The sequence below is a fragment of the Nyctibius grandis genome, chromosome 9 (assembly GCF_013368605.1).
Source record: "Nyctibius grandis isolate bNycGra1 chromosome 9, bNycGra1.pri, whole genome shotgun sequence".
Classification (NCBI taxonomy): Eukaryota; Metazoa; Chordata; class Aves; order Nyctibiiformes; family Nyctibiidae; genus Nyctibius; species Nyctibius grandis.
Window position 1 is genome coordinate 35686137 of NC_090666.1, and position 27610 is coordinate 35713746.

The following is a 27610-nucleotide window of genomic DNA, read 5'->3' on the forward strand; positions in this document are numbered from 1 at the left end:
AGCCTGGCAAGGAAAATAGCAAAGAGGAGGTTTCTGTGCTTGATACACGGTAACTGACTCACACAATCACTACACAGAAACCCATAATCAGCTAATTCCTGGATTTGATCCAGCCTATCTAGATACTTTCTCTTATTGACAAGGGACCCCCCCTCTATCTTCTATTACTTTCTATTATAATAACTTGTAAGAGTTGCTTCAAATTCTATATATGCAGTAACACACACGTTGTACAAGACAAGCTAAGACCTAGGTCATCTGGAGCATTTGCTGTTTTCTTTCTGGTTGTAACATGAGGTAGGTGTTGCTGTCCCCAGCCTACAGTGAAACTGAGATCCTGAGACCAAGCAACTAGCCGAATGTCACCCAGTGCTGCCCTAGCTGCAGGAACTCTTGTTAGTATGAAAGTATAAGCAAGGTAATTATTTAGTGCTCACCTGAGGGTGCACTGAGATGCCATTTCACTCTCTAAAATACAAATGGTAGCTACAATAGCTGCTTTTTACTAGCTCCCCACAGAGGAAAGCTTAGGGCCATGTTCATCTTGCTAACTTTGGGTTGAAAGTTTGGTACTCTGTACAAGCTAGCTGTGTAGGCTCCCTTTCTCTGGTCAAGGCAAGGGAGCAAGTAGTTCCACAGGTTAATACCTCCTTCCCACTTTAAACTCTTAGGATGCAGCTCTTCCCAACTGCTAATTGGACCCAAATAATTATCTTAGGCTTTTTCACATGCGATAAGCAGAATCACTCCCTAAGCGTATCTGATAATGTGAAAAAAATGAGTTCTCTGTGAAAGCGGAGTGTGCATGGCCTCCCTGGAACTACTTCAGACATTTAAATATGGAGAGTCTCTTTTAAGAGGGGCTGCATTTAAGAGCCTAAGAGCTCTTTTTCAGAGAGAATAAGGCACCTTCAGAAAGTGACTCAGAGAACCCAAATCAGGCACATAAACTTTGCTGGCATGTCCTCCAGGAGCTGCCTGAACAGGCGAACAGTGCAAAGTGCCCAGTGTGCTGCCAATTCATACCCTAGCTCAGCACTTACTGATCTCTGTAGGAGGTGAGACACAAGCAGAAGCAGCTCATGCTTTTCTTTGTTTTCCCCTTCTGCTTGCTTAGTGTAGCCTGCAGAGGTGTCTAGGCTGCTTTAACTATTGCTGTAATTCAGGAATGCTGGAACATCCTCTATAGCATCAGCTTAATGCTCTGGGATCCTTGGGGATGACAAGTGTTGTGCCATTACCAAAATTTCTTATACTTTTTTATAGTCCTTTTGTGGATATTCCCTTTTGTTAATATGACGCATTAGAAGGCTGGTGAGCACGAGTCAGTCATATAGCATTAACTCCCAATCAGCTTACTCAGCTGTAAAAACCCTTGATTTATCTGGGAATGCCGCCACGTCAGTCCCATTTGTAAGTGCAGCCAAAACAGCAGCAACTTCTCTCCTTTTCCCTTTTCCTGTATTTGCCAGCAAGCTCTAACATCTACTTGAATTGCAAGATACAGTGATTTGAGCATTTGATCTCCTTCATGAATCATCTGTACAACACATACAAACTCTGCCATGTTGAATAAGACCATAACTTCACATTGCACATACAAGCCTCTTTTGTTAAATGAGCCCCCTAATTAAATTGCTGATGTAGTTCACATTGCATTGTGACAGAAATGCCAGATTTCTCACGTATGCCATCACAACTGAGGGAAAACAAGAGCATTTAGAAATTTGTGATGGGTACCAACCTCTTCCATAAAGGATCTTTTCTTTAAAGTGCTCATCAAGCCATGCCTTGAAATACAAGCAAGCCTTGACGGGGATTCAATTTGAGTAATATATAGGAACAAAAGAAAGCAAGAAGGGCTGTATTACAGAAAAAAAGTATGTGATGGTTCATTAAGGACAGAGAAGAAAACACATTTTTCATGATGCTTTGGGATCATAAGGATGACTAAGTATTAAAATCTTTGACCATCTCAGTTACTTCCCCAAAGGAACAAAGATGACAATAAAAAGTCTTGTGTCAGTTCTTGTTTGATCATAAGTTAATAAACAATGGGTCTGGGTGAGGGAAATTTATCTTGTTTTCTGAATTCTTATAAAAAAAATAAATCACTGAGCTTTTAAAGTCTAAGCAGTAAATTAATTGAAATGTGAAATAATTTTTTCATTGCAAAAATATGGTAGTGATTATGACGTCAGCAAACTGCTCACGGCACTGCCAGTTACTGCCACACGGAAGAGGAACAGCTGTTTAACGCAGGCCTCACTGAAGTTTCACTGCATAGGTGTCTCCCATGGGCTGACTGCAGTGGACTTTGGATCAGGTGCTGCATATGTTTTATTAAATCAGAGAAGTTACTGTTTAATTACAATTAATTCCATCGATGCACATAAAAATTATTGCTTCTAGTTTTAAACATCATACATGAGAAAAATACACCATAGATGTTAATTTAAGTGAAAGTTTTATGTTCATGATTCAATGCATTTTATTCCTTTCTTTGAAACTGTGATTTGTTTTTCTTGTCCACAATTCTGCAGCGTACAAAAGGATGTTTCCCAGGTCAAAATAAATGTAACATCAAATTGGTCTTAGTGCCAAGAGAATTTAACCAGGATGCTGTTTAAGACTTGGCAGATAAGAAACTGAAACAATAAATATTTCTCCTTTCAATGTGTAAAAGCCTTTTTTTGATTCCTTAAACTGCCCATTCAGTGTCCCTTTACCACAGTAATTGCCCACTGGTTGTTTCCCTTCTGAAACTCCTTCTGTGCAACACTTTTTTGCTGATAAAACTTGTGTACATACTTTGGGGGTAACACTGGTGAATATGTTCGGTGAGAAGGAGACAATTCAAATAACAATAAGTCTGCATTAGCAGAGTTTCCTGCCAGAATGTCTCATTAGAGCACCCAGTCTGAAGCCACTATCGTACTGGTGCTGTACAGTCCAATTTAATTGGGCTGAGAGACTGATACAGCACACTGCTCTTTCGACAAGCAGTGTAAACTCATTCTGTCCATCTCGACACTTGGTGTTTTTTAAAGGCTTCACACACATCATTCAGGAATGAAATTCAAAGCACATAGCATTTCCTTTTTCAAAATGCCAAATATTCTGCATGAAAGCTGCATTTCTCCCCCCCTTCAAAATTATGCTTTTTTTTTTTTTTTTTTTTTTTTTAAGAGGTTTTTGCCATAAGTGCCTCCGTTTCTGGTGTCTCCTTTTTTTTTTTTCTTTTGTGGGTAATGCTCCAGATCACACAGTTCTAATTTAAACAGACCGTGGATCTTCTTGGGTTGGACAAATTACAGCTCAGAGAAATTTGCCATGCTGGTTCAAACAAGGAGTTCAGGGCAACCTGCTTTTCATGGTTACTGCTTCTCATTTGTCATTCTGAAAAGTTTAATACTAATAGGCAAATCTCTAGTGCTTTATTGAGCTTTCCCTGTTCACCGAGAGGCAATGCTGTTTTGAGAGCTATTTCAGATCCTCAAAAAGTAATCTCAAAAGCCCCCCAACATAATGCATGACAAATGCTAGTGCTGAGTTATACCTGTTGCCTTCTAATTTAATGATGGATTTTTACAAGGATCCTCAGGCTATTTCAATGAGTTTTTGTTTAAGTTTTGATGCTGATTGGGCACACTGCAGAGAAGTCATATGCAAGAAATGGACAAGAAGGATGAATTAAAAGTAGATGCAATTCTGAGCCACTTTTTATAGTGGAACCAAATCTAATGCTCTGTTAATAGCAAAAGACCTTGGCCTTCAGAAGGCAGAACTGATTTTTATATATTTTTATATATAAACATACATACATATATAATTCATCTCATCTGCATAATTAAGCTGTGAATTTCTAGATGTTCAAGATAAGGAATTAAGTGGATGCTCAAATTATTTTCCTTTACCTATCCTTTTTAATACTCTTCTGCTACCTTTTTTTCTCCCCCTTTTCTTCCCAACTATGAAGCCAGATTCTTTAAAATTGTTCTTTCTAATGTGACCCAAATATATTCAAATTGAATTATATTCTGGGTACTAGTGAAATTTGGTTGATTGGGAAATGAGGCAGATACATTTCAGGATTTTTCTTTTGAAGTTTGTGAATCAATTTAATATTCAGTTAAGTGAGGCTTTCATGCCAGCAGAGTTGGAATAAATAGGGGCATTGCCAGTTTGTTCCACACGTTCCTTCTGCACATTTGGCCCAGATTCCTGAAAGCTGTAAGACTCTAACTTTGGTTGGAGTTAATCACCTCTAAAGTTACAACGAACAGTGATTTTCTGAAGCTGAAAACTTGGGTCTGGGAAGAGATAAAAATTCTTTTTCACTTATGAACTACACCAGTATCCTACAAAACAGCATCTCATTCATTATTTTCTGCTACCACTTTTGTTTATGCTGTAATATACCCAAAATGTGCCAAGTGCTACACAGAAACAAAAGAGCTTGTATTTAAAAAGAAGAAGTGGGGAAAGAGACTGAACATGGAGGCAAAATTATTACAGTGGATCATGGCTGGGTGGCTCTATTTTCAAACAAATAGGCTTGTTAGAGCAAAGGAGAGAAAAAATGAGAAAGAAATGTGAGGATGAGAGGAGAAGGCAAGAGAAAAGAGAAGGAAAAGAGCAAGTTGAGTAGTTGCTTTTCAGGGTTGTTGAGACTGCGCGATGTCAGGTTCAATGTTTTCAGAGACAGAAATAGCAAGTGGATTCACTGAAGAATGGGGAAAAAACATTTATTTCAGTTTAGCTTCAAGATCCACCAGTCAGATCAGGACTGATCTCCACCAAAATAATGTTTAAAACCCTCAAATCAGGAGTTTCAGAGCCAACACCCAGAGTTATTTCAAAAGAGACCAGAAGATAGCTGCCTTCCATTGCACAGTTTCATTTGAATTTTCAGGAATACTACTTCAGATGTTTAAGTCATTTACTACATGTTGTGCTATACATATTATCTAACCATATGTGAAGGAGCAGCCTTAAAAGATAAACTCCATGTTTTCTTGCTAGCCTTCAATTTCAACTCCTCTCTAATGGTAGAGTGCTAGCACTAGCCTGTCTCTACTTGTCAATTTTGGAAGTCTAATCCTATGACAGGTGAGCATCAGAATGTAACATTCTGTTCTAAAAATGTTTAGATCTTTACTTGTCTATAGGTCATGCTGTTTTTTTCAAGTCTGCCTGTTTTTTGTCATCAATCAACACACTGAGGAAAAAACAAGAGGCAAATAAAAATAATCATGAAGAAAATGAGAACTAATATAAAAATCGCAGTAACTCACACTTGGGGTCTCCTTGCCCTTGCTGTCTTCACTGGAAGCTCCACTCAGCTGCTCAATTAAACTGTAATGTGTTAATTGTTCAGGTCCATCCTCTCCAAAATGGCCATAGAGACTGTGTTGGTATAAATCCATGATCGACATCGGGTTCCCCAGAAATGACTTTCTCTGATTTTGTTTTTCCTGCTCAGCTGCAAGAGATGTTAAAAATAATATCATTATGGCATATGTAATCGATGAAATGAAGTCTGCATACAGTGTAATGTAATTTTACAATTTTAAAATGCATTTCAAATGTTTTAAGGTATCTGGAATTCAATGTAATAAGAACATTAAAATACTGGCTCCTAACTCTCCAATAAATGCATATACAGGGGACTGTTCATACTTAATATTCAAGGTGAAGGAGATGGTATAAGACAGGCAGAATTAATTTCCTTTCTTTTTTTAATTATAGATGAGATGGTTAATTTGAGGGGATCGTTTCACTTATTTATTTGCTGTAAGTTTTCGTTCTTCTCTCTTAATAGCCTTACATGGCAGATGTGCTGAGTCCCTTTAGCATGTCTTTCAGTTTGACTACATTTGATAATTCTTTCCTTTTCACTATGTTTTTAGCTAATGAATACAACAGTATAAAAAAATACACTAGTAAGGTAAGAAACAGGTCCTACCCATTTGTTATAGATCCTACTGTAATAGAACAACATTAGGAATAAAACCTCTCTTTCCAAAGTCCAAGGCTGAAAACTGATTCAGAAGAACAAAACAAAACCAAAGAAATTTTCTGCAGCTTCATGAAAACACACAGGAGACAGAGGCTTACATGATCATTAGCTTTTTTTCCTCACACTTCTTGTTACACAAACTTCAACTCTACCTTATAACCCATAGCATTAGAAAAGCCTCTGCCTCCAGTGCCTCCAACAGAATTGCATCAGGATAAAACCTTCATGAAATTGGCAACAAAACATTTACACGGCTGAAATGGAAGAACCTGGAATATTTGGCTTATTCCCTGCTATTTTGCTGACCTTCCCTGTAACATTGGGCAATGTACTGGGAGTCTCATCCAAAGCCCACTAAATCAATGAAGGTGTTATTATTGACTTTTAATAGCCTTTGCATCGGGCACTCAGTCTTTCAGTCCTTCTGCTCCCTGCTCATAAACGGAAAATGAAAATCACTCCATTATCATTGTGCAAACAGAGAAAGTTCATTAATGTTTTGGGGACTCATCTAATAAATATAATTATCTATACATATCAAAATATTCTACATTAATTGATTTGCTGCAGCCACTGCCTCAGCCTCACGTGGATGTTTTGAGGTTATATCACTTGTGTGTATAGGGAAGCTAACGCCTTTGAACACAAAATGGAATAAAGTATTGTTATCAATATGATGTGAGAACTGCATTTATAGAGCACAGAAGTCATGACCATAAGGAATGACCACAGCAGAAATAACTATATGTTTTATAATTTTCTTTTCTATTTGTCTCAATCACAGTTATGAATTTTAGTCCTGTTACTAGCCCTAAAGTTAGGCATATACACAAAACTAATGATTTGCAATGTAAAATGGTGACTTCAAGTCACGCTTAGGTATCATTAAATGTGGAATCTGCTGCCATTTAATGCAACTGCTTACACATGATAAAATCCTTCTTTTGCAAATTGTGATCAATACAGAAAAAAATGCTTATCTACTCTTCAACAAAACACATCTTTCTTGCGTTAGAATATGATTTGTAAAAAGCAAAATCTGTAAAAGGAAGTGCTTATGGGCTGAGTTAAAGGACTGGCAACATTTCATACAGATTAAAAATACAAAGTTACAGGAGTAATGTAAATAAATGGCCCTAGCTTCCCACTCTGCTCTCTCTGTGGTGGAATCACAAAAAATGGATTAGCTCTGAAAATGGCAAATGTTTAAGTCCAGCTCCCAGCAGACACTAAAAAGCACAGTATGTCTGTTGACAATATCTACCCATCCATGGCATTTTTAATGCATTCATCACTGCGGTATCTACTGTAGGTGCTAATCTCTGCTAGGTCAAGCTCACCGCTGTGCAGAGGGTCAGCACAAATCCTATGAATCACGGAAGTACTGCTTAAGCTCTCAGGGCTTCAATGGTGCTGAGACCTTGCCCTGGCCTTTGCACTCGCCAGAATTTATCTCAGTCAGGGAAGCCATCGGCTGCGTAGGCAAGGATATGAGCCACGCTCTCCTCCCCCTCCCAGAGGGCACATGTCTTCACTGGAAGGTGGCTTCCAGCACGGCAAGCTGGTGGTCAGGACAAGACAGCAATTTCTTGGGTTATTAAACACAAAGAAAACTATTATCTCAAGAACTTCACTTAATGTGTTTTTATCTAGTGGAATTCAGTAAATTCCAAATTGCCATCAATTCTCGCAAAAAGGCTTGATACTTGAAAATGGCAATATATACACGGAGGACAATGAGAGAGACTTCACTATGGCCCCATAACCAACATCACTTTGATATAGAGGTTGGAAAACTATGCCCTTCATCATTGGGTTATTTCAACTGGCTAATATAATTAAAAAATAAAAAAGGGAAGCTACCTTTATAGTCACCCTTTAAATTTTGTAATAATGTAACAGAAGACTTCTTTTTACTTACACTGCAGGGATTTATGCATAAAAACCCAGAAGTTAAGGCCCTGATAGCAAAAACTGTGGAAGAGAGGAAAAAAAGATATACACATAGAATAAAAAGCAAAAAGTAATAAAAAGCTAATGGAAAATCAGACTGAAGTAAGCTCTGAGGTTAGAAAGCGAAAATTAGAAAGTTCAATGAAGGACACTATCTGCTGCTGAGTCAGAGTGGAGATGAGCGATATAGGTTTTTATGTACAAATTTTCAATTACCTTGTTTGTTGTTCTTTGTTAACTCTACTAAAGTCTCCTCTGCAGTTCTAAAATAATTTGTTTCATACTCTGGCTCCAGCTCAGTGTCACTGCTGCTCGCAGAATAAGTACACACTCTTAGAGCTCTGTCCTGTACAAATAAGGGTATTGCAATCATTCAGATGATGTATATATATCAAAATAATGCTGAAGATGGTATTAGGAGTGGAACATTTTATATTCATCACGCAGTATAAATGGATAGTACAACTGGAAAAAAAGTCTGCATTACCAGTTTAACTAACAACTTCTCCTTCAAGTAAGTAATCATCAGTCCAACATGGGGGAATAACCCGTTCTTGTCCTGGTAAGTCTCCTGAGTTAGTTGGGCAGACACAGTCCAGATTTTACAATTTTTTTCACTGTAACGTTGTTTCCAAATCTACCAACATTTTCAGGCAATTTCATCCACCAAGTTCAATTTTAAAACTTCTCAAGTATGTTTAATACAGTGTATTTGTAACATGTAAAATTATCACACAACAAATGGTTTGCTGCAAACAATTCTAGAGGCAATGAGGATGGCCAGTAGACAATACTCATGCTTTCTATACCAGTAAATCCTAAATTCTTCCTAAATTCATGTCCCTTGTCCTGGCATTTACATTACAGTACTGGAGAGCCCTTAATCCCCAGCTGTTTTCTATTCCTTTTCTTTTCAGGAAGCAACACTAAGGATTTTCTTCTGGGAGTAAAGAGGAATGCTGACAGCTCTGGACAGCTTCTAATCATGGAAGGCCTGAAGGTTTAAAACTTTCAGGAGCAGCAGCTCAGTACAATAAACCCCACAAAGCAGGTATGGGGAAGCTAAGCCTGATATTGCTCCATTAATGGCATCCACAGGTACAAATACCCACCTACTATCCTAACCCCAATTACCTATCAGTGGCTCAAAAGAGCTTTTAATTCTGTTTTTCAAAGAGTGATATTAATTTCCCCATTGGGAAATTCCCATCCATGTTTCAGTTTTTAACTGATGCACAAGGACATCCATTTGATAAGAAGTACATACTTGTGGAGAGGAAACCAGACCTGAGGATACCTCTGTGTAGCAGGTATGCCCAACATTACCCGTAAAATTGGGAGACTGTAAGGCAGCTGTAGTCCCGAAGCCATCTAGACACGTTCACATGCCAGCTACACCCACACTGACCTTCTGACTCTTAGGCAGCCTAATTAGCAGAAACACATGTATTGTGTTAAGATGGTTTTGGGACTGGAGGTGGTCAGTCACAACTGGCTCAAGGCACAGACCACACTGATGTGGTTGTTACTTGGAAGCCAACACTACTGCACTACAGAGGATTCACCACCAGTTTGTCAATGATATACAAGAGCAGTAATTTTATCTCTCTGTTTCTGTTCTAAATATCCAGAGCGCAGGCCATATAAAAATGCGAGATACCCCAGTCAGTAAATACATGGATAAGCAGATATGCAAAAAAAAGTCACGCAAAAAAATGTTTTCAGCCTCTTATAATGTAAGTCTGGCAGTGTCTAACAATTTCCTTGCTTAACGCCCACTTTCTTGATAAAGTTTTTTTCCCTCTTTGCTAACCTGCTGACCCTGTACTTCTCATGGGGCTTGACAGCCTGGCATTCCTGAATACGAATAACTTGACAACCATCAGCAGTAGCTTTTACACAGGTATATGCATTTGCCTGTTTGTTCTTTCTGCAGTTTTCATGAAAAGATTGAAGGACAGACGGATCCTTGCAGGGATTAACCAAAACCACACAGAAATATGTAAGAAGAGTGTTTTCCCTTTCACAATACTTTCATAGCACATCTACACAAACACTCATCCTACACAGCTGTACAGACAGAGAAACGTAGGCCTGGGGAAAAAACCAGATCTGAATCTCATGGAAAGCAAACAAACAAGATCAAGTTTCTTGAAGAGAAAAACACGGTAAAAGGTCTCCATTTCCTTGTCTATAAAATGTCTGTGAGGATTTTAATTAAAATATGTTTGTAAACCATGAGGACAAAATACCTTTGGGTGCTGTATTACTATTAATAAATAATGAGATTGCAAATGAAGGGCAAGAAATTAAATGCAGCTGTTAGATTGCTAGTTACTCTTCCCACTATACTAAAAACATTCACCATTTCTGATTCTTTACACCTCAACACATCTCATTTAACACATCACACTTCTTGACTTATACCTTTGTTTTAGCAGTTTTCTTGGTGGTCCACTCTGGAAGAACTTTTCTGTTTTCCACAGTTTCTTCAGTGTGCTCTAATGAGACAGAGGTCACAGAACTCGGTACCTGTTCACTTTGCTTTGCAAGGTTAATTATTCCTGAATTAAGAGAGACATTATTTAAATTGTAGGTCTCATCAGCACCTTCATGACAGTGTTTCAATTAGAATTCAGTAACAACTGGTGGCAAGTCATGATACTTTCATTATGTCAAACAATATCTTACTACTCAAAGGAACGACTTAGAATTATTCCAGTAAGTTAGTAACAACTGCAGTGGCAGAATTTGACCTAAAGCCTTTTCTAGTTAAGAAGAGAAGAGGAAGGCACGGATTTAAATCCCTCTAATAGTGTTTAAATATATACTCTTTCACATAAGAAACAACATTCAGTAACTACTTCTAGGCATTGTAGGATCTGCATTGCTATTTTATGTTCTCAGAGAGAGAACAGTCTGTTAACATAAATATAATTAGAAGTACCTTTCTAGCAGAAATTCTCGATCAGCTAGCCTTTTTATTTGCTATATTTGCACTATGCAAAATCGGAACATCAGAGAAGATATATGGTGCATATGAAATAAAGTGATAATTGTAATTTGGATGAGAAAGTGAGGGAGAGAAGAATCAAATGAAAATATTCTAGTAAAGAATGAGTTGACCCCACCATCTGATGTATACTACTTTTTTTTTTAACATCTCTTCATGACAATTTAATTAAGATACAAACCTTACAAGGTTGCTGCACTGAATATTAGCATTAAGATCAGAACAATCTTACTGCTACCGACTTCTTATGAAGCAATTCAATGCTTGCGGTTTCTGTTCAATTTGTTATAATGACAGTATTTAATCATGGACTCTATAGCACACTGCTGAATTGAGGTCACACATGTGGCTATTCAAGCATGTAGCATATAATCTATAACGAAGATTTCTCTTCTGAATCCTTCTTAGCTGTACCATTAATTAACAGTACGTTTATTTAAAAAAATAATAAGTATTAAAATATCTTTTATTTAGCTTTGATTCAAAAAGAGCAGGGGAGTCTGCAATGAAGCATACAATGTGTGTTTGCAGTCTATTATACCATTACAATACTGCACTGGGAATATTGCTAAATCAACTAAGTTCTAAGATGTTTAATTATAATTCTTCTGTTATGCATCTTATGAACATATAAAAAAGGCTTCTTTCCTCCTAGGCTCAATACACATCAACTCATTAGCAGAACACATATTTGATGGCCTTAAACTAAGCTTAAACTTGATATTTAACCTTACATGCTAATTACATGGAATCTCTCTTATAGAGTGATACAGATTTATGCAATTTAAATACTCACAACTTTTATAGGAGCAATAAATACTTCTGCTGACAAAGGGTAACAACCATAACCCCAATAGATACATGACATTGCATTTCATCACTATAAAACTATACTCTTCTCCATTAAACCAATTACTTTTACTGCGTTTTGTACCGTATCTATCATGCTATGAAAAATTCCGTTATAAATGCTATATGTAATGATTTCTAATGTCATTGACATATATATTAATAACTCAAAAACCTTCAAAAATGTATATAAATGGTCAGTGTGCATTTATAAAAAATTGGACAGAGTTCAATGGAACTATTAACTAACACAAAGTTATTTGTTGGTGCTTTGCTGGATTACTAGTCCTTTTATTCCTTTGTCAGCTTTTGTTGTACAGTTTAAATACATAGCTGATAAGTGAAAGTAAGGTATTTTATGTTCGTATATAGAAATGTATTTGTATAATGTAGTAAAGTAATGAGAGTCTTGTTTGAGGTCAAGGCCATATATTCATTGGGACAGAATTTATGCATTGAGGCCAAATGAGTCTTTATTCCAAATCCGGTTTCAAAAGGAAGCCTTTATGAATATATCTTCTCTATGTCACAACAAGGCCATGCTTTGCACTTCGTTGCAAAGTCTGATCCTGAATATTGCTGAACATCTGCATTCTTATTCAACTCAAATTCCAAGGCTGGCATATGTTTTTTCTTCAAGTACTGTTTCTTGAGAAAAGGATTTAAGCACTTAACACATTTTTCTTCCTCAGATAAGCATTATGTGTAACAAAATTTCCACACGGCTCAGGTCACAAACTTGTTAACCTTACACATTCATAAAAAGAACATCTTCTGCTCTGCATTTAACATTTCTGTTATCAGTAGTCATTATTATAGGACTTCTGCTAATCAAAACAGACATCAGGGCAGAAATAATGTGATTTTCAGTGTAATTGACATTTTACCTGAGGAAGCTGGTTTTGGAAGGCGACTTTGAAAAGGTCGAATACCTTTGGCAGTCATGGCCGGATCAGATGTTGAGTGACTAATTGTGCTTTCCACAGACTCCTGGCTCTTAGCTGTTGAAGGCACTTCTCGCTCAAGAGTTTTGGCTTTTACTGGGGGAGCTGAAATAAGAACTTGCTCAGACGATGCAAGGACTTCTGTTTCCAAGGTTGATTCTTGCTTAGAAACGTGTCGCCCTGTAGATCGGTTCCCTGAGTCGGGGAGCGGGAAGGTTCCAATCCCACTGTCCAACGTCCTCATCTGGCAGCAAGACTCTAAGACACAGGAAAATTGTGTGACGGGGTGGAGCTAAAGGTGTCGCTGGTATTTAAAGACAGTGAAAGGGTCTACGGGAAAAAACGGCATCTTCAAGGGAAGGTTTCAAGGAAAGAAAGCATTATGAGTATGCTGTTACCTGTCATTTGTACGCTTTTGACACAATACGTCTATCTAAGTGAACACAACGAAATAGCATTTTGAGGTGCAGTTAAACTAACAGGTGCCAAAACATTGAAATTGGCCTGCTTCAGAGTTACCATGTGATAGTGAATAAGAAGGGCATGTCCTATAAAGTGATTACAGCTGGAATTTTAAAATTATTTAGTTTGAAGGCCCACAGAAAGTCTGGAGAGTACCAATGTAAGGGATTGAGTAGTGTCATGTATTTCTTATTACATAAACCCATACTCCACAAAAGCTTGGCCTCTCCATACCTCTGCTTTCTTCATTGTTTCTCTTACAATAAGTTGTTAATCAAAATGTATCATTTATTCTTATACAAAATCAAAAGCTACAGAATTTCCTAGAGGCAGCCATCTCTCAGAGCACCCTGAAAACCTTGGATAGCAACTGCCTTTATTTACCTTGTTACACTCTGGTTCTGCACATCCCATTTTGGATAAGTGTACACTTTCCAACACAATGCCAGACAGGGATACTTAAGTCCTTGTTTTGGAAGCAGTATGTTCACACACAGCCCTCTAGCTAATTCATCCTACTGGAAAGGTGATCTGCTAACCATGGAACAGAGAAAGATGCAAGTGTAGATACGTGCACGTTGCTATTCTAGCAGCTAGGACGTGACAGCACCACCCTGCCCTGTCATTTTCTATCGATTTCCAGACACTTGCCTTTTGTTTGTATAATGAGCAAACAATATCGAAGGGACTATGATGGCAAGGTCCTTCCGAGAGGTATAAACACCAAGAAGGGAACTTCAGCAGTAATGGTTGGAAAATGAGCATAATTTAGGTTAAATGTCTGGAAACATCCCTTGACAGTGAGATCTTCAGTCCATGGCAGACACTCCCAAAGGAAGTAGAGGAATTTCCTTTGCTTTGAACAATTTAAGGCTACACTGGATAAAAGATATACTGCAGTGAACAATTGTACTCTAGCAGGAGATGCAGAATATGACCCAATATATCTTTTCCATCTCTATTTTCTGTGTTCCTGAGTATTGAATTTTTTTATGATATGCCCATTTGTTATTTAAGTCTGTTGTAGTTAGCAGTCCTCTGTCAAGTCATCTTCATGATTTTTTCCTCTGCAGTGTTTCTAATACTCTCAGAAATTCAGAAATATTTCTCCCCTATGGGTTTTGCCTGTTTGTTTTTGAAATAAGAATGTTAACATGGTCACTTTCTGTTAATATCTTAATCTCAATGGGCCATATTTGACAGCAAGTAAGAAATTACTTACACATAAATGAAATATCTATTTACGTTTCCTGGTTCTTGTCAAAAGAGAAGCAGTCTATATTTACATGGTCCTCATTACCTTATCCTTGTCACTCTGGATCAAAGAAAGATTGAAAGTCATACTGAGCACATTAACCTCACAGGGCCGAGCTGAGCTGCAACAGCCAAACAAACTACGCACTATCTTTTAAAAGGGCAACAAGTGATTTCTCTCACACATATACTGCATCCCAAGTAATTCTTTCCACAGGTAAAAGGAGATAAGGTGTGGAAGCCACAGCTAGCTGGTAACTATGTTATCCATCACATTTTTGAGCTAATGTGCCATAATGATTTTAGAAGCTGCTGAAGGTTATCCAGGAAACGTGAGAAAGAAGAGAATTATATTTGGTTCTGCTGTGTCAAAGGGAGGTATCCCAGCCACCGAACCCTCTTACTCTAGTTATCCTTCCCCTAAGATATTTTTTGTTTTGTTTTTGAATAGTGAAATACCTAGCTAGAAGTGGGTGAACCATTCCTCTCAGGATATAACAGAGTGCAGAAAAGTAAGCCAAAATGCTAGGTGTCTGTCCTTGCCATTTACTCTGTAGATAATCAAGCTTAAACAGTGTGTTAGCTCATGAACAGGCAATGCTTCAACTGACTATCAGTAACAGGGTTCGTAAATAAAGGAAAATATAGAAAGAACTTCCATTAGTTTTCTCTTGATCAGAAGAAAGACATTTGTGCAACACTGGTTGTGTTGGAGACGCAGAGCTCTACAGCAGAGACACAGAGTAAACTGGAAGCACCACAGAAAAGAACATCCTGAAAACAAAAACCTGAAGAGTCTCCCCTCTACTGTCTGTACAGTTAATGCTGGACCTGATTCTGCAACTCAGTTCCACAGGGACCCTGAATGATTTTGTAGCGGTGTTTCCTTTTTGAGCACTCTCTCAGAAATGAAAAAGTCAGTCTCTCCTAATTATTACAAGAAAATTAAGTAGACTCAAAATGTATACCAAACAGCAAAGCTAAGTCTTCTGCTCAGGGCTAACTGCAAGATGAACACTATTTTATCTTCTAAGGTCATGTTTCTTAAAATAACATAAGGATTTGTCTGGCCCACTGTTACCCTGTGTACGTCTAGGAAGGGACTATGAAAGCGATGGCATAAAATCAAGAGAAATTAATACTGAGGGCCATACTTCCAAGAAAATACAGTCTCCTGTTGTTCCCAAAATAATTGGGAGAGAGATGGAGGAGCACACCAGCAAAGTCACATTTAATTAAAAAGGAAAATAGTTTTAATTGATTATAGTCTTTATCCATGATAAATGAAATAACACCATGTGGAAAACAGATTTTTAATACAGATCACTAATTTTCAGTTTTGAACCACTACAAAAGGGCCTGGCTCTCCAAGTGCTCAAAGTTTAGCAGCTCCAATTGTGACACTTAAAGACAAATTTTTGAAAAATCCTGTGACTCAGCTATGTTGAGCAGTCCTCAAAAACCTAGTCCTAAATCCACAGAGTACACCACAAAATTCTTCATGGATGTTAATTTTTCACTAATAAAAGTAACTAATTCACCTCTAAAGCTATATTATACAAATAAAAAAGTATATCTCAAGAATTTGTATTACTGAATGAATGAATATACATTATCTTGCGTTGTTTTTAAACTTCTATGAAGCAACTGCAAAATAAAAAAATACATTATACATCTCAGTGACAGCTTTCAAACCAAACCGTTCATGGCCCATCTGATTTCATCAGTTGCACTGACACTTCAAATGACTGTTACCAGCGAGAGCTGCACAAGACTACATTATGAAAATATGTAAAAGTTAAATCTCTGATGTTGCGACAGTACCACTCAATAGATGAAAAATGATTCTTCAAAACATTAAAGTCTGAAAAGAGTTATATATGAGCTTAATTGCTTTTGCTTGCGAATTTTTCCTGGCATACAAGCCAAATTCTTTGCCTGATTCTGTTTTTTTTTCCCTCTTTCCCTGCCAGGGAAGAAAGAAGCTCATGCAATGGTATTAGTTTTTATAGTAGACACAGATAGACTCACCATCTGCCATATCATGGAACAATCGGACTAGAATCAAAAGTCTGAAATATTGAAATAGCTCTTTCCCTCCCTCCCAGCATGCGGATTTGAGTCTGGGCAGAAAACAAAGTCCCTGGAAGTCCTACTGTGGAGGAACATTTCTCAAAACTGAAAACAGAAATAAGGCATGATTTAGAGAAATTTCTTGGAGATCAAGAAACTCCTTACTGCGTGGGAATCCTTTGATGACAGCATGTTGTAAGAACTTTGTGGCCAATCTGAGGAAGACCTTTAATGTTGAGAAGCCTCTCAGCCACTAAGCAAAAGCAGCTAACACTGCATAGAAAGCTTTCTGAAAGTTTGTGCAACTCACTACTCCTCAATAATTTTCAGGTTTAATATTTTCACAGGCAAGGTGATCATGCAGTTCATGTCCTACATCGCCTGGACACCACAGTAATTTGTACAGTTGGACAGGCTTCAGCATATTCCAACATCACTGGTGTTTCACCAGAGTTTTCTGGTATCAGTAGACCACCCAGACCTCTTCAACATGGAGTCAGCACACAAATTAGAAGGAATAAAAAGGATCTTTGAAAACTGTGCACCGTTCTGAGGGTATGGACAAGGGGAGAATAGAAAACGGACATTCAGGCTGGTAGGTATCAAGAATTCTAAAAATTAGATCATCACTGGAGAAAATTACAATAGCAGCTCCTTCTGTGGGTTTTTTTTTACATCTTCCTCTGAAATGCAAAAATTAAAGAATAAGAAGTAAACATAGCCCACTGACAAGAACTGACAACCTAGAATTCGTTACAGTCTTTTAGGGCATTCTCCCAAGCCCATTTGAAAATGCAACTTAAATACCAGCAACAGATCATTAAACCTAATTATTTTTCAACTTTTTTTATTTCTTCTGAAATATTTGCCACAAAGATATGACAAACACACCACCTCTAGCTCAGAAACTGCCCTTGGTACAAATCATTAGAGACTGGGAGACAATACCCAGAGAAGCTGACTGCTGACCTTGCCTTTGTGTTCCTTCAGAGGCACTGGTATTGGTCACTCTTTGAGTGAGAGGAGCTCTCAGTGTGACCTGGTACCACACTGTTTTACATTGTTATAAAGCACCCTTCTCTGTTCCTCTTTTTACACAATGCATGTGAAAGAAAAATGAATTCAAGGAAAAAAATAAAAGAAAACATAGAACAGCTACTATGAAGGGAATTGCTTCCAGCACAACACAAGAAATGTGGGTCCAGCCTCCCTCAGGCTAAGTTCTACACTGATGGTTGCAAAATAGGGTATTACTCAAAATAAGCAATGGAGCAAAATCTGTCCCACTTTTAGATTAGGTACATGTTAGTCTTTCTAATGTTGAACTTCTGTAACCTGTGTTGAGTCCTAGCACGTATCCAAGAGATTTCATGAATTTCATACAATAGAAGACATAAGGCAATGACATAGCTTTTAAACACAGCTTCTGATACATGTTTCTTCAATGACGTGAAAAGATACTTTTACTAAGGGGGATATAATGCCACGTTATTGTAAACAAATCTTTAACTGAATAACTGGAGAGTGTTTCCATAGGTAAAGATTCACATTCTAATAAAGTCTTTTTATGTTGTATCTTAAAAAAGAGTTTCACAGATGCTTAGTCTATTCACAAATCTCATACCAGTCTTTCTTTACATAGGGACTGTTATACTTTTAAGAAGTCTGTATATTCACCCACAGTTATTTTGACCATCTAGTTAAAACAATATGTGAGTTTTATTATGATGCTTAAATCATCCATAAAAATCTTTATGGAAACCACAAGATCCAAAGTTTTACCCAGAAAGCTAAAATAATAAGGCATCAATCAGCAATTCTATTAAGCAGGTGTGTGCATACATAATGTCATTCAAAATGGTCAGGCAATTCACCCACTTTGAATTAAACATAATAAGAGGAGACATTTCTGGATGTGGACATACAGGGAAGGACTTACAGGTCCTGAGAAGAAATAATTATAAACTCTAACGTGTTGTAAGTACAGTTTTGCCTCTCCACCAATTTGTGCCATGACTGACAGGAGGCAGCCACTTCTCAGTGCTGCTTGAGGGGGCCAGGATTTCCAGAAGCAGCTCAATAGCCTCGGCCATTCCCCGTCAGGTGGAATCACGATGTTACTAATGAAACACACTGATGGATACCAGATGCAATTACTGCAAATAGACATTATCTCTGCTTCAGATGACTGACACAAACTAAGTTTCTATTTGGAGGTGGCAAAGTTACAGAAGTGTGTATGTTATTTAACTTTGGTGGCCAATCTATCTTAACATTAAAAATAAATAGCAACAAAGAGGACAACTGTTTTTTAGGGCAAAAAGATCACAGGTAGTTCTGCTTACATCAGGCTTTCTATGTATAATGCTAGTAGCACAGGGACATATTTTCTTTAAAGCATTATCCCACCTCATGAAAAATGTGGAATTCTCCCCTGTGCTCATCACTACAGCTGGTTTGAGATCTTCCTCACATAAATTTTCAAGTTTTGGCCTACAAAACTGCAAATGATTGACACAAATTTCATCTGAAACCTTTGAGTAACTACTAGAATTTTCCACAGAAAGCAGACACTTTCAGGAAAAAAATATCAGTCAAAAATAGCTCTGTATCAGGAACAGTTTCACTGGGAAATTTCCAGCAAGCTGTTTTCAGAAGTACAGACTCACTTAAGCCTTGAAAGAAGGTTTTGAGAGATATGTAACACTGAATGGGCTTTCTTCAAGGAGTACCTAGGACACAAAATGAAAGGGCATAATTCCCATCAGTAACAGAATACACAAATTCTAACAAATTACCTTTCTTTGCATTAGAAAGTTCAAGACTTTCTAAGCTGACACAGGGAACCAGAGAACACGTAGCTGTTTTCTTCTGAAACACAAAGGGAGTATCATTTTTCTAGTATTTTGAAACATGCCAAATTATTAATTAATAATTTTCATTTTTTCAGAATAATATTTCAAATGTAAATAGCTCTGTGCAAAATTGCTTCATCAGTTAATAAACATCTTTAAGCTACATGTGGCATTGGCAGGAAGAACTTAAACTACAGATGGCAAAACAGATCTCTTTATTTGCACATCCTTCTCTTCATCTGCAATGCTAAAGCAACCACAAAAAAAATGAATGTATTTCTGCCAAATCAATGTCAATTTTAAGCAGATTATTCCTTCTGGGTTTACACCACAATTTGATCCAATTAGTCAAAGATGAATGCATTACTGTTTTCTATCTAGATCTGAAGTATAACCAGTATGCAAAACTAAAAAACCCCGAAGGCTATCCTAGGTAAAACTAGAAAAGACATAAGTTTTCTCAGCCCTGATACTCCCATGGGTACTGCATTGATGAAATAGGATTATTTCTAATGTATACTAAGGAAGGGTAAATGGGAGGAGGTCTGTGCAGTGTTTTCAAATGATGGATCTGCAAATGAACTTCATTCATGGCTGCTTGAATCTGGGATTAAAATTTATGCTTATTTATAATAACAATAATAATAACAAACACAATAAATACAGACTTTACTGACTTATTTAGTGTTCTTTCTATTGCTTCTTCCTAGTGAAGCTTTTTTTTGCAACCCCCACCAACTTCAATGTCTTTTGTCCAATAGTTTGACAGTTGTCTTCACAGTTTCCATGACCACAATCCCATCTTTGAAATGTATTTTCTGAGTTGAACCAGATAACTGCTGCCTCATTTTAATTCCAGTCCCACAGTTCTATTAGTAAGTCAAAAGATTAGTTTTAATTATTAGTGAGTACTAATAATGTTGTACTCCAATTTGGCAGTTATCTATGGATATTTTTTTTTTGCAGTAAATGCTTCCCATCCTCCTCCAGGCGTTCAGATCCCTTCTTTGCATGCTTGGAAAGAATGGTGGCAAGCTACTTGGAACAGGGTTGTTACAGAGAACAAAAGTTGGAAATAGAACTTGGGTGATTCTTGGAATTTTCTAATCCACATCTCTCAGTGTCTATTAAATACAAAGGTCTACGTGCAGCTTCCAGCTGGGGAAGTCCCACAGCTGATGACGTCTGGAATGATCTCTCTGTATTATGCTGTTATAATTGCTTTCTAAAAATCTACTCACTGTTCTCAGGAGACAGGATATTAAAAACACATACAGTTTTAGTCCTACCAGAAAAGAAAAATTGAGACTTACAATTCATGTGAAGAACAACTTTAAGTCTGTGTAAAATGTAATTAAACACAGTCCAGCTGCAGCCTGGCTGTCAATAAAAAATACTTTGAGGAGCTATCCCTCTTCTTTTCTGGCTGTATGTCCCCCTTTGTATTTATCTCTGCACTTGCCAATCAGCCTTACAGATTTGCAACTATCTTTAAGAAATTGTTATAGATGAGTAACAGCTGAGAAGAAAGAGTCTTCACATGTGATGCAAGGTGTGAATCCAAGGTAAGCAACAGATCTGCCACAATGCAGAAATGTGGCTTTGCCAGGCTTTCTCACTGAGAAGCAATCTGTTCCCCTTAGTACCCTGGAATGTAAAGGTTGGGAGCTAACAATTGCCCACTGTCTAAGGAACATCTTACTGGGGATTACTCATTCAAGGTATGGATGGATGCTTCCCTTCATTTGCTGTTCTCTAACAGAAAAGACATACCCCTTCTCTCAGAAATTGAACCTATAAGCAGCAAAGCCCAAGAAAGGATGGTTTATTATTTACCCAGGTGCTATCTAAGGGCTGCCTCAGCCATGCCTTCTCCATGTAACCACAAGCCTATCTCTTTCTCTCCTTATGCCTCAGTTCTTCATATTAAAACACAGAACTAATCACACCTCCTCATTACACACTGATATTGTAAGAACAAAGAACCTAGTAGTTTGGCAACCAGTATATAACCAGCCTGCAATCACTTGAATGCATAATGCTTGTGTAGAAACACCTTTACTCTAGCTTTTTTGGAGGCTGTTCAGGAATTAATAGCAAGCTGCAAAATACTTGCAAGAAGCATTAAGATTGTTATTTTTGCTAATATTATCATAGGTAGCTAGTTTACCTTAATTTGAGAATAACTGCATTAGGCTGCAGTTACAAAAGAGAAGAGGTCACACTTAGCATCCCAGACACACGGGCTGCAGGCAGTGCCCAAGGGAGCAGTTGCCACTGGTGTTTGGCTGTTCCATTGAGGGTTTCTGTTCACTGACTAGTGCATTTGAAACATTTAAGGATAAGGGGATGGAACCACTGATTTACCTGCTCTTAAGCAACCGTCTTATAGATTGGAGTTTGGTTTCACTCACATTAAGACACTTTCTTTGATTTTCGATTTCCAACAGATAGGACTAGTGATAGTGCTTTAAGCATAAATGCTATCTCTGGTAAACACAGACTAATTTGTAAGTGCATAGGAAGCTCCGGGTTTTGCAAATGCACAGAAGAACATGTTATATTTATTTTAGTAACATCACTGCTTTTTGTTTATTAGTACAAAAAAAGACTGAAATTAAAGCCACATTAATATTAAATGAAGCTCTAAATAATTTATTTTTAGTTCTGCCCTGCAGATGGCTTTATGTAAGGGTACTACTAATAAACAGTTACAAGTATACATGAACACCTGAAACAGACTGATTTTATTTCTTAATTAATGAACTGAAAACTTATTAACAGTGTGATCACAGAGAGCTTTGAGTAACTTTTAGGTGAATTATAATCTTTCAATTTCAGTACTCAAGTTTAGTTCCTCCAAACCAGCTGAATCACCGTGAAACAAGCTCCATGGAAGCAGGAGCTGGAAAGAAACCATCATGATTTAAAGCCAGAAGAATGAACAGAGATTTTTTTTTTTAGGAAGTCTATTTTTTGCAAAAACAATGGTGGTGTAACACCATGAGAATGATCATTTTGAAACAACATACTGGACCTCTTTACATGTTAAAGATAGGAAGTAGGGGAATTATTCACTATAAGTTTATTTGTTGATTTCTTTTTTTTTTCCTCACAGTGGATTGTCCAAACACTGAGAAATTCTGAGAAATTCTCAAATTCACCTAGCATTAAAAACAATGCACTAATTGTATTATTTCTCTATTATAGTAATTTTTTTTTGAAGAGCCTGTTTTTCTATGATATGTTATGATGTCTAATTGCCTAATCAAATGCCAACAATTCAGGTCTCTGACTGAAGACATGAATCAAAGCTCCTCAAACTCAATTAAAAATGGCAAAGACAACAACAAAATCAGGAGTAGGCATCCTGTCCTCAGAGTGAGAATTTGGTAAGGCATACGCCTATACAGCTCAAATATAATTGATAATTCAGGTGAAAATGTATTTTTCGTAAAAGTTCTGCTAGAAGTCCTTGTAGAAAAGGAGCACAAAGTCCATGTGAGCACAGTTGAAACAAATGTTTAAAATAACTCAACACATACTTATTCAAAACACTTTTCAGTTTGCTCAGTTGTACTTCAGGTATATGAATTACAGTTAATAGGAAATGCATGACTGAAGCTCCATACTCACATCTACAGCTGGTCCTAGGCAGAAGCAAAAAATATGTAAAGTAGAAAAGTTTCAAATAGAAGGACTCATACTGTCATAGAGAATACTGGCATGTACGATACTACAGTAAGTATGACAATCAGGCACAGTCCTGATTTGAGTGATAAAAACGAATCGAGATTGGGCCAGACTACAAAGTAGTGCAAATCAATGTAGCAGCATTAACTCCAGAGTTGAAGAACCTGGACATCCTGTTTAATTGATATTTTAAGCCTGAATGAGACCAGCAGATTCTCAGTATCTTGAATAATAATTAGACTGTATCCTATGTATAAAGAGCCAGGCTGTTTCTCATTCTAGTGACAAAATTTGGTATTTATGGGCGAATGAATGTAACGACAAAGAAGGAAATTAACAGCAAATCATTGTGGCTAATAAGAAAGTGTTGATCCAAAATATTAATTCTCTCCACAGTAGGAAGGCAAGCTAGGCAGCAGGCTGCAGCAGTGCTGCAGAAGGATTGGCAATTAGACAAGTGCTATGTGCACTATCTTTTAAAGTACAAAGAAATGATTTGTCTTTGCCAGACTGTGAAGAAGGTAAGCTGACATAAATTAGAAGACACTAATGGATGTTAGTTTCTTATTATTCACATTGGTAAGGTTCTCCATCATCTTCAAGGAACATAAGTAACAACTAGAAAAATACATAGAAAGTTTCACTCTATTATCATAGGCTCCTTCAGACCATCATTTCAAAATTAATCCCTGCAGAAATACCCAAATGCCAAACAAGAGTCAAGAACACAGTACAGCAGACACTGTTAATCCCATTTCTAGTGGCCCAAACCCACATAATGCTGTTCCTCTCACAGCTCTCTCCATTCTGCAGAGTATCCTGTTCATCTTCTCACCCGTACGAAAAACGTGCGGATAAAATTCCACTGAAAAGATGCAGAGCAACTCAGTAGAAGGAGAGGATATTTAACCAGCTTTATGCACCAGTGTGAGTTGTTTTTGATGAGCAAGTCCTGGGATGGTAAATGCAGAATGCTGCTCCACACCGCCCTGGAAGGCCACTCAACAGCATGACCACACTGAATCTTCAGTAACATGAATATTGCAGCATAAGAACACAGGACTGCTAAATGTTGTGTAAAGCCTCCCAAAGAAATGGTGTATGGGTCATGGATAGATTTAGAACAATATCCCTGAAGATATTCAAAACTCAACCGATGAAGTCCCTGACCAGGAGGGTAGCCATCATCCAACCCATGTGGTTCTAGGAGTATGTTTCTACACACAAGACCGTCAGTTGTTCTTGCAGTGCCTACTGGTTATTAAACAAGATTTCCCCTCAGTGATCCCTCATTTTAGCTACTCTGGTCCAGAAAAGTAAGTAAACCACAGACACAGGTCACTTCAGTGGTGTTGAAGGATCAGAAAATGAAGGTTTTGAAGCACAAAAGGCAAAGAACAGTGCTTGATAATTGCATCAAAATGTAAATGCTTTGGGGATATTAGATGAAGGAATGAAATGGCATAAACTTTGAGGAACTGACAGAGGCATTTAGGTGAGTGAAAGTACAAATGTAACTGCTTTTTACCCAGCCGAGCTCAGTTTGTGCACTTTCACACATCTCCTGTCTGAAGTATTCTGAGCACAGTGAGACCATGAGAGATAAGGAGGTTGTGAGGGTCTCTCCCATATCTTCCAGGCCCCTTATGGCACTAGGATTTGAGGCTTGTTTTTTTTCTTTTTTTCATGAACAAGTTTGGATCCTGGTGTTGCTAGAGGAAAGCAGCTTATTTTAATATTTATTAATTCATCAGTGTTTTAGCAATTGGGAACCTAGTCCTTTGGATTAACATCCAAGCAGGTTAGATATAGCAAGCGAGCAGGCTGTTAAGTTGCCTGCTACACTGAAGTCCCATTTCAAAGCTCCAGCCCAGAAAGCACGCTTACTAAAGCAATACAGTCAGCACCTACAGATTTAACACCTACCTCTCAGCTTCCACATGCACACAGGGCTTTAGAAAATGGCTTTATTACCCAAGTACAAATAAATGCATGCATACTTGTACCATTGCTCATGTATAGAGGATTCATGAAAAATCTAATACCTTATTACAACTTGTATCAAAACATAACATTTTTGAGCCTGTAGATTCAAAATTCGAACAGACCCAGGTTGGGAACGGATTCAGTGATAACTGGTTTTGTTTGATGACTTTTACAGACAGCAATCTCACATGTAGTGACTTCTAGGTATTCCACAGCTGTACTGGGTGGTGATGGGGAAGATAAAACAAACATTTTTCCTTCATGTGATCATGTGTAAATGAATGATTCAACTGCTATATCAGTGATAAGATGATTGCTAAACGGTTCTTCTCAACTTCTATCAATGGCCTGATGAAAGGAACTAACACTGACAGTGATAAGTTGTTTTCTCAGGCATTGAGACTTCATGACAAGAGAGGATTTCGTTTGCGGTCAAAAGACATTCTACCCATTGAATATTGTTCTTCATTAAATGTATTAGAGGCATCCAAGGATTTGCCTGACATTTAAGCAACTTCTGGATTATCCTTTTGCCTCTCCATAGTGATGTAGATCACCTCTCCTTACTGAGTGCACAGGCTGTAATGCAGATCAATTTGTCCACAATCTTTCCTCTGTCACTTATTCTGTTACATTTATCTCAGTAATTCATTACAGACCTCCCCTAATCTGTCTCCAGGTTTTGAGGGTTCTTTAATGTAAATGTGTTTGGTCACATATGTCAGGCTTAATGGACAGGTTTTGGGATGATGCATGTTAGACTTAATGTATTTACCACATTAATCCAGGCAGATGACACTGGAGCAAGGATCTCTCGATTAGAAATGGCCTCAGTATGGAAACAAAAAGGCAGGCTCTGTATTGTGATCTAGATTTGTGGGGAGTCAGATAATGAGCAATACTGGGGCACCATACAAGCAGTAAAGTGACCACCAGTTTTAAATGATGCAGGTGAACAAACATGAGGGGAAAGGTGAGAAAAGAGTATCTTGGCAGTAAATGAGTATATCTGTGGGAAAACCACATAGAAGGACCAGAAAGAAAAGAGGAGTCAGAGACAAATTTACGTGGGGTACTAGAAAGAATGTAGGTCCTTCTCCTCATTGAAAAGTCTGCTTATGAAGTGTGATTTTTTTTATTATCATATATAGTTTCATAGTATGGCTACTGGGTGTTGAATAAAACAATATCTGAATACACAGATAAGGCTATCATCTCTAGTATTTTGATACCTCAATACAACTAATTATAATGCTGACATTTCATTATAAGTCAAACGCACTTATATTTACATGTTATACGTCCTACTTTTGCTACCAGTATATCTGTAAAATTACTATCAAGTTGCTACCAACTTATCTATAAAACTTGCTGGTTTCTACTGAAAATGTAGTTTGATCACTTTTCTTTGCTGCATATAAAGCTTAAAGGGGTGGACTTTAAAACACAACACAACATATAAAATACCAAAGCCGCTTCCTTTCTGGAACATCAGGCATCTAAGGGATTCAAATGTTCTCTAAAGAAGACAAATCTCCAAAAAGTTGCTTAAAAGACATACCTTCCTTTTTCTGACCAGATTGCCTTTAAATTAAACTGCAAAACCTTTCTGCAAGGTTGTTCTTGGAAAGTAGAAAAAATGATGAAAAAGCCTGCTATAAGGCAGATGATTATCAAGAACTTTAATGGAATTGAGCGCTGGACTACAGCAGAGCTACAAAAGAATCCCTTGACCTCAGTGTGTGTTTCTGTTCTAGCACAAAACAGCAAAGTCTACAATGCACTTTTAATGTTGCTGTGATAGTGTGTAAGTCCAACCCTCCATCTAGCTAGAGATTTTTCAAAACCCTTTTAAGGGTCTGCAGGCATTTTCTCTTTATTAGAAAAATGCCAGTATCTACAAGGTTCCCATTTGATGTTGGATGAATCAATTTTGAGCAACTGACCCGGACCTCTAACGAAAATTTGACAAAAATTAGACCCAAGACTTTCTTCAAAGTTTCAAAAATTCTGGCTACATTTATCTTCATAATCTTTGCCTGGCTCTGAATTTCACCTGAAATACTCCAAGCAAACAATAGGGGTCAATGCCACAGTTAGATAATATCTTTCCAGGAACCGTGAATCTTGAATCTTTCTACCGTGTATTCTAACCCCAGCCTGCCTCAGGGAATTAACTCCCCATACAACTTCAGTAGGTAGTATCTTGTGCTTCCAGTGGAGCAGATAGTACTGACAACACCCAGATATATTTTGGATTGCTACTACCCATTCTTGCATTATCAAGTGTCTGCTCTCTAGAGTACCCACAATGCTCAAGTGAACTGCAGGTCTATTCAGTTTTTTGTTTATTTTACTAGTGATGTCATTCTGAGCATAAAACCTACCTGCCGTGATGTCCCTGATGTCAAAGCTCAACAGGCTTTTATTAAAGAATGAATCTGGCCTTTTAGTTCAATCAGTGACATTAAAGATAACATCTGAAAGCAAAAACTTTCCAGCTCAA

General features: G+C 37.6%; 1 protein-coding gene across 1 annotated transcript in view; it reads right to left on the bottom strand.

Annotated features, from left to right (window-relative positions):
- The window catches only part of NCKAP5 (NCK associated protein 5), a 368063-nt gene that overhangs the window by 22135 nt on the left and 318318 nt on the right, over positions 1-27610 (bottom strand). Inside the window, exons 15-18 of the mRNA XM_068408084.1 lie at positions 12725-13039; positions 10403-10539; positions 8192-8321; positions 5298-5485 (exon numbers count right to left, since the gene is read on the bottom strand). Coding sequence (XP_068264185.1) covers positions 5298-5485; positions 8192-8321; positions 10403-10539; positions 12725-13039 — 770 coding nt within the window. The remainder of the gene's footprint in view (positions 1-5297; positions 5486-8191; positions 8322-10402; positions 10540-12724; positions 13040-27610) is intronic.